The sequence below is a fragment of the Aulonocara sp. 'chitande type north' Nkhata Bay genome, unplaced genomic scaffold (assembly GCF_057382095.1).
Source record: "Aulonocara sp. 'chitande type north' Nkhata Bay isolate Kocher_YH1m ecotype deep benthic unplaced genomic scaffold, A_spYH_male_GT1.1 unmapped_scaffold_29, whole genome shotgun sequence".
In the NCBI taxonomy this organism is placed as follows: Eukaryota; Metazoa; Chordata; class Actinopteri; order Cichliformes; family Cichlidae; genus Aulonocara; species Aulonocara sp. 'chitande type north' Nkhata Bay.
The window spans coordinates 94,567-103,181 of NW_028234361.1; the positions used below are offsets into that span (position 1 = coordinate 94,567).

Here is an 8,615-nt window from a genome sequence, read left to right on the forward strand (position 1 = left end):
AAGACTATTTAGCAATAAGCTTACTTTAAAGGCTCGTAATAGGTGAACTGTCTTGGTATAGTTGAGTCACGCAGAGTTCATGGTCCATGTTGTGTTACTTGTTGTTTGTGTGTGTGTGTGTCACCCGATGACCCCTGGCGCCGGAGCGTCTAGACTACATTAGAGGTGTGTCACAGCAAAGAGCCGCACCTGCGCTCAAAGAGAGCACATACATAGAGGTGAGGTATGAGGATAAATGGATAGATGCGGTCCTTTTTCGAAGCTGAGCGCACAGTTGTATTTCCTGCACAATCACACACGAAGTGAGGCTGTGTTTATGCCGGTTATACCATGAATATACACCCTGCAGGCACCACTTGTTTGTCAAACTGTTTATGAAGCAAAAGTCACATTTCTGTTTATTTACAAAGCAAAAAGAAGGGGGGGAAAGAGGCGTAGGAGGGGGTGGAGCGTGCGCACTAGCATACCGGCGACGGCTGTTTCCTTTCACTAAAAGGAAAAAAATAATAAAATGTGTACTTCACGTTACGGTTGAAACTGGGGTTTTTTTTGTGTTTTTTTAATTTTTATTTTATAGAAACAATTTTTGCTCATAACCAATTGACAGGGGATTTCTTAAAATCACCCCGCAGTTCTTCAGCTGAGACACCTGAGTTAGAAAACACAAACACTGCAGCTGTCTTTGTACAAACTTGTACAAACTCTGTTTTGACCTTGTATACTGTATTTCCCCAGCCCCTCTATTTTGAAACTAAAACTATTGAACCTTAATTCAATTTCTCACTTCACATAATCGTTTCACTTTTGCCTTGAAGTGTTACTTTTAATTTAATTTAATTATTTTTTTATGACGCATGTTCTCTGGTGAGTTCAGGTACATCTGTAACTTCAAGTGGAAGAGTTGCATGTGAGTTAAAAATTTTCTATAATACCAAAAAAAAAAAAAAAAAAAAAAAAAAAAGACAAAATACTGACGTTTTTGTCGAATAATCTGTCTGACATGAGGGATAATATAGCATTTGCATTTTAACTAAAAGACTCGCGCACTGACACTATGGGCACATTTTTAGAAATCTATTTAATTCCACAGAAAGGTTAGCCACTTTAGTGTTTCACTTGTGACCTATGAAGTACCCCCGAAATTGTATCATATTAAACAACAACAACAACAATAACAACAACAATAAACACTCGAGGACTTTAAAGAGTTTAATTTTTTCCGAGGTTTGAGAGCGCTCACCCCGGCTCGGGGCTCCACAGATGTGCTGGATGAGAGCTCCTTGCTGCAGACTGCAGCGGAGTGTTTGACAGTCAAACTTGAAACAGTCTTTGGAACTGAAACGGTCTCTGCCAACACGAACACATACCCCAAACAGTTCGGTAAATATGTACAGTTTCTCGCAGCTTCAGTTTTCAGCAGCTACCAGAACTTGCCTACCGTCTGCATCCTCCCAGCAGCCTCGCACTTCATCTGCGGGCAGTACTTGCGTGTGTGAGCGCTGTCACCGGTGGCTTCGCAGATCGGGCAAGTGTAGTTCCGGAGGACGGGGCAGAAAACTATCCCGTCGTCTGATTTGAGCTTGTGAGATAGGTACACCCTCGGAGTCTCCCCGTTCTGCTTGCATAAGCGGCAGTAGTCCGAGGATGAGGCGCTGCTGCTGGTGTCCGACGCGCTGCTGGTCGGACTGGACTGTGATGAGTTTTTGGAGGATTTCTTCCCCCGAGTGGAAGTGTGGACCTTACTCCAAGGGGGCGCTTGTCCCTTCTTTGGACGCTCGGTGTCTCGGTTATCAACCTCACGGTTGCTGCACAGTTTCTCGAACACTTGGCTCAGATTCATGTAGTCGTGCCACATGTTAAAGCTGTCCCCACCAGTGAGGATCGAGTTCTGGACCTCCAGTTGTCTCGGCATTGTGGTCATTTTTTGGCAGAAGTAAAACTGAGAGTGTGTTTGGAGCGCCTCATATTTATAGCTCACTGAAGAAGGTTTTAAAATGCAACAATGTTCGGAGATAGAGAGAAAAAAAAAAGAACTTTGGTGCAGGTGCAGGTGCAGTCTTTTATGTAGCTTTCTGGTGACCTTAAAAGAACCTTTACGAAGCCCGTTGACAGGCCTTTAATCGAATGATCGGTTGGTTGATTGATAACAGAAAAAAAGGACACATAAGATGGACATAAAGGACTGAAAACACCAAGAGCAAAATATTGCATCGCACTCATTTATGTAGTTTATTTTTAGATTAGATAATTTTGCAAAATAACGCAGCAAAATAAATAATAAGAGCCGGGATGTGCAGACTATTTAGCACTGAAAAAACTCCGTCCATGTGAACAGAATCAGGTGTTACCTTACCTGTTGATTAAATATCAAGACTATTTAGCAATAAGCTTACTTTAAAGGCTCGTAATAGGTGAACTGTCTTGGTATAGTTGAGTCACGCAGAGTTCATGGTCCATGTTGTGTTACTTGTTGTTTGTGTGTGTGTGTGTGTGTCACCCGATGACCCCTGGCGCCGGAGCGTCTAGACTACATTAGAGATGTGTCACAGCAAAGAGCCGCACCTGCGCTCAAAGAGAGCACATACATAGAGGTGAGGTATGAGGATAAATGGATAGATGCGGTCCTTTTTCGAAGCTGAGCGCACAGTTGTATTTCCTGCACAATCACACACGAAGTGAGGCTGTGTTTATGCCGGTTATACCATGAATATACACCCTGCAGGCACCACTTGTTTGTCAAACTGTTTATGAAGCAAAAGTCACATTTCTGTTTATTTACAAAGCAAAAAGAAGGGGGGGAAAGAGGCGTAGGAGGGGGTGGAGCGTGCGCACTAGCATACCGGCGACGGCTGTTTCCTTTCACTAAAAGGAAAAAAATAATAAAATGTGTACTTCACGTTACGGTTGAAACTGGGTTTTTTTTTGTTTTTTTAATTTTTATTTTATAGAAACAATTTTTGCTCATAACCAATTGACAGGGGATTTCTTAAAATCACCCCGCAGTTCTTCAGCTGAGACACCTGAGTTAGAAAACACAAACACTGCAGCTGTCTTTAACTCGCGAGGGCAGTCATGGACGCAAGACCTGCGTCTCATCACTGCTGCTTTGTGAATGTCTGTCTGTGAAAAGCGCTTAATAAATAAAGTTTACTTACTTACTTACTTACTTACTTACTGAGCCTGCAGTTCAGAAATTTAACCATTAGATGGAGTCATTGCCAAAGCAATGACTCCATCTAATTGCTATGACTTTTGGTGTTTATTTTGGACCTTAACTCGCCCCACAGTTTTGAGACAAGGTTCACATATGATATATCATTGTGTGCGGCTGGAGCTGGAATGAGTTGCTATGACTTTTGGTGTTTATTACTTCTATAGTTTTTTAAATATGAATATTTTAATGCAAGTTTTTTCCCATTGAAATGAATGGAGAACAAGAAAACTTCATTTGTGGTGTGCTGGCTCACTCTAGTGGTATGTCGGGAGTAATGGAGGCGGCCGCTGTGTCCCTGTGGTTGGCATACTTGTCAGATATCGACAAATCCTACACTACAGACCAGTTGACAGCGTGCAATAACCCAGCCGATTCATTCGTCTTTACACTACCTCACAATCGACTCAACGGTGAGTTATTTGTTTGTTTTGTTTTCTCACAATTAATGTAAAGCCAAGGTATATATCAACGGCGCGCGCAGCGGAAGTATGGCATTATAGCGGATTATAATGGGGGACGCTTTTATTTTGTATAACTACCGGAAGTAGTTCCTGTGTACTGAGCTAGCTGGGTAGCTAGCGCCGCGTCGCTTAAAAAGCAGCCGGGCTTGTCTTAAACTTAAGAGGCTGACACTCGCTAAACCACCCGATCGCTCGCCAAGCGACAGACGTCCATGTGTTCAACAACAGACACACGTCATTCCCCTTCGTGGTCTAAACCAATCAGAGATAGTCGGGGCGGGACCTCTGTCCGTGGTCGAGCTGGACGTGGAGGTGGATAGAGACGGGTGAGTAGCTTGAATGAAGCGATATCGATTCATTAAATCCTGAATTGAATGAATATAAATGTGTTTTACCAGAAACGCCAGAATCTCAGGTTAAAGCTCACAAAACTATTTCAACAACAACCAGCAAATGAGAGCAGGAAACGCATTCCACACGAAGACGTAAACAGAGCGGACCGACGCATCAGAATTAGCTTAGTCGGCGTGGGGGCTAATATCATCCTTAATTCCTTCTTACTTTTGCTGTTTTGCTTCCAACACGATAAAACCCACAGCTGTGCGTGAACTGTGAGAGAAACTTCAAGAAAAGTTTCCCATCTCAAACATGTGTTTTCTGCATTACTCATTCGCTTATTACCCATCAGTCTACCGTTGTTTACAGCGCTGGCGGCCGCTGTCTTTTCTTTCCTTTGTAAATGACGTCGGATAATAAAGCTTAATTTCTGCTGTTTAATACTGAAGAAATGTAAACTTTTTCAAATTAGGTATAATTGCAGAATATTTTTAAGGTTATCTGCTATAAAATCCATGCCAGGAAAATCTCCTTTATGTTTTTATTTTTTTATTTTTTTATTCTCAGTTACTTTGACACAACGGCATGTGCTGTGATGGTCACATCTCTGATAAAGTTTAGTGTCAGTACTGATAAATGATCAGAATTATAAGATCTCTCACTTTCTGAGTAAAAATTGCACCAAATCGAATCTGGATTATGTGGATTATAGAAATCAGTGATGATACACAGTGTGTGTGTGTGTGTGTGTGTGTGTGTGTGTGTGTGTGTGTGTGTGTGTGCTTTGGTGTGTGTGCTTTGGTGTGTGTGTGTGTGTGTGTGTGTGACAGAGAGAGAGAGAGTGACACTTGCTGTGTATTTAAGAAACAAACGCTCAAAGAAACCAAACAGAATGACACAGGCAGAAAGACACTGTTTTATTTTGGTAACCAATGATGCATTTCTTCTTCCCTTGTACAGTGCACCCTGAAGCCGTGTGTGGACCAGGAGATCAGCAGAACAGGAACCACAGAGCGTCAGCGGCAGACATCCAAGCTGCACAGGGCACACGCAGCACCAGGCAGAATTAATGACGTCCCTGATCCACAGCTCAAGCCCAGCCACCCGCTGCCTCCTCGCCGCCTCCTCCCGGGACCTTCAAGGACCACCCACCAGCCACTGGTACACATTCCAATCTTACACAATGGCCCCAGCATCACAGGGCATCTCCTGACATTAAAATCTATCCTGATTTCTGTTGTTTTTCCCTCATCTCTGAGCCGCTGAGTGTGTGTGTGTGTGTGTGTGTGTGTGTGTGTGTGTGTGTGTGTGTGTCTCTCTCTCTTTTACACAAAAAACACATGTCAATTGTTAAGGAAAATGTTATAAAACACTTCTTCAGTAAAGACTCAGAGAAGAGAAACACACAGAACTTCTTGCTAGCAAGGGCAGCCTCCACTCTAAGAGACTCCAGTGAGAGAACTGCCCCGGTCTTTATTTTATACTCCATTGAGCGTGTGTGTGTGTGTGTGTGTGTGTGTGTGTGTGTGTGTGTGTGTCTCTTTTACACAAAAAATACATGTGAGTGCACTTGCAACAACTTTTAATATGCAATGTACAGGACTTGCCAGCTAGGCGCCATCCTGTGGACCAAACATGCAATTGAAAGATGTTATTTTCGCCGGTATAACACCTTCTGACACTTTGTACCGCATTGAGCCAGCAGAGGGAGCACCTCTTGTTCAATCCCAGTGGCAAAGCAGCTGCTCTGCTTCTGTGTGTGTGTGTGTGTGTGTGTGTGTGACAGAGAGACAGACAGAGAGAGAGAGAGAGAGACACTTGCTGTGTATTTAAGAAACAAACGCTCAAAGAAACCAAACAGAATGACACAGGCAGAAAGACACTGTTTTATTTTGGTAACCAATGATGCATTTCTTCTCCGCTTGTACAGTGCACCCTGAAGCCGTGTGTGGACCAGGAGATCAGCAGAACAGGAACCACAGAGCGTCAGCGGCAGACATCCAAGCTGCACAGGGCACACGCAGCACCAGGCAGAATTAATGACGTCCCTGATCCACAGCTCAAGCCCAGCCACCCGCTGCCTCCTCGCCGCCTCCTCCCGGGACCTTCAAGGACCACCCACCAGCCACTGGTACACATTCCAATCTTACACAATGGCCCCAGCATCACAGGGCATCTCCTGACATTAAAATCTATCCTGATTTCTGTTGTTTTTCCCTCATCTCTGAGCCGCTGAGTGTGAGTGTGAGTGTGTGTGTGTGTGTGTGTGTCTCTCTCTCTTTTACACAAAAAACACATGTCAGTTGTTAAGGAAAATGTTATAAAACACTTCTTCAGTAAAGACTCAGAGAAGAGAAACACACAGAACTTCTTGCTAGCAAGGGCAGCCTCCACTCTAAGAGACTCCAGTGAGAGAACTGCCCCGGTCTTTATTTTATACTCCATTGAGCGTGTGTGTGTGTGTGTGTGTGTGTGTGTGTGTGTGTGTGTGTGTGTGTCTCTTTTACACAAAAAATACATGTGAGTGCACTTGCAACAACTTTTAATATGCAATGTACAGGACTTGCTTGCTAGGCGCCATCCTGTGGACCAAACATGCAATTGAAAGATGTTATTTTCGCCGGTATAACACCTTCTGACACTTTGTACCGCATTGAGCCAGCAGAGGGAGCACCTCTTGTTCAATCCCAGTGGCAAAGCAGCTGCTCTGCTTCTGTGTGTGTGTGTGTGTGTGTGTGTGTGTGTGTGTGTGACAGAGAGACAGACAGAGAGAGAGAGAGAGAGACACTTGCTGTGTATTTAAAAAACAAGCGCTCAAACAAACCAAAGAGAACGACAGAGGCAGAAAGACACTGTTTTTTTTGTGGTAACCCATGAGGTCTTGCTATCGAATTGTACAGTGCATCCTGAAGCAAGGCCGAGCAGATGACATAGTGCTCCACAGGCCTGCTTCTGGTGCCTGCTCCTGTACCAACCTGCTGCAGAGGCTTCTGTGAAGGGAAACTGCTACATGTTATGTCACCAATCCCTGCCATGCTGCGTGTCGAACGACCCGGCAGGGCCTGCTGAGTACAGTGGTGGTGGACCCAGGCCCTCTGCACCTTCCTTTCTCCGACTGGGACCCTTTTGTCCCATTCTTTTTGGTCCGATTCGCCATATCTCCAGAACCGAAGAAGCCATCGGCGTGGCTTCTTCGCCACAGCGTCCGGCACCCACCAAAACCCCCACCTAGACACCAACATCAGCCCTCTACACCTCTTACTTTTTCAGTTATTCCACTTTTGTCCCATCCTCTCCTGGCTTTTTCCCCATAACCTATCATTTAAGCCTCATCATACCTGCCGTGGGCCACTGGAGGGAGACAAATCACCATGCACTAAAATTCAAATTTTGCACTGCAAACCTCACAGTGTCTGTGTCTGTGTGTGTGTGTGTGTGTGTGTGTGCGCTTTGGTGTGTGTGTGTGTGTGTGTGTGTGTGTGCGCGCTTTGGTGTGTGTGCTTTGGTGTGTGTGTGTGTGTGTGTGTGACAGAGAGAGAGAGAGAGAGAGAGACACTTGCTGTGTATTTAAGAAACAAACGCTCAAAGAAACCAAACAGAATGACACAGGCAGAAAGACACTGTTTTATTTTGGTAAGCAATGATGCATTTCTTCTCCGCTTGTACAGTGCACCCTGAAGCCGTGTGTGGACCAGGAGATCAGCAGAACAGGAACCACAGAGCGTCAGCGGCAGACATCCAAGCTGCACAGGGCACACGCAGCACCAGGCAGAATTAATGACGTCCCTGATCCACAGCTCAAGCCCAGCCACCCGCTGCCTCCTCGCCGCCTCCTCCCGGGACCTTCAAGGACCACCCACCAGCCACTGGTACACATTCCAATCTTACACAATGGCCCCAGCATCACAGGGCATCTCCTGACATTAAAATCTATCCTGATTTCTGTTGTTTTTCCCTCATCTCTGAGCCGCTGAGTGTGAGTGTGTGTGTGTGTGTGTGTGTGTGTGTGTGTCTCTCTCTCTTTTACACAAAAAACACATGTCAGTTGTTAAGGAAAATGTTATAAAACACTTCTTCAGTAAAGACTCAGAGAAGAGAAACACACAGAACTTCTTGCTAGCAAGGGCAGCCTCCACTCTAAGAGACTCCAGTGAGAGAACTGCCCCGGTCTTTATTTTATACTCCATTGAGCGTGTGTGTGTGTGTGTGTGTGTGTGTGTGTGTGTGTGTGTGTGTGTGTGTGTGTGTGTGTGTGTGTGTGTGTGTGTGTCTCTTTTACACAAAAAATACATGTGAGTGCACTTGCAACAACTTTTAATATGCAATGTACAGGACTTGCTTGCTAGGCGCCATCCTGTGGACCAAACATGCAATTGAAAGATGTTATTTTCGCCGGTATAACACCTTCTGACACTTTGTACCGCATTGAGCCAGCAGAGGGAGCACCTCTTGTTCAATCCCAGTGGCACAGCAGCTGCTCTGCTTCTGTGTGTGTGTGTGTGTGTGTGTGTGTGTGTGTGTGTGTGTGTGTGTGTGTGTGTGTGTGACAGAGAGACAGACAGAGAGAGAGAGAGAGAGACACTTGCTGTGTATTTAAAAAACAA

The 8,615-nt window shown here is 44.9% G+C and overlaps 1 protein-coding gene across 1 annotated transcript; it reads right to left on the reverse strand.

Annotated features, from left to right (window-relative positions):
* Positions 1-559: 559 nt before the first annotated feature.
* LOC147300579 (nanos homolog 2-like) lies at positions 560-2,022 on the reverse strand. The gene has a single exon (XM_086285111.1). It carries the CDS (start codon positions 1,919-1,921, stop codon positions 1,421-1,423), a length of 501 nt encoding a protein of 166 aa, XP_086141237.1. The 5' UTR covers positions 1,922-2,022; the 3' UTR covers positions 560-1,420.
* Between the last annotated feature and the right edge of the window lie 6,593 nt (positions 2,023-8,615).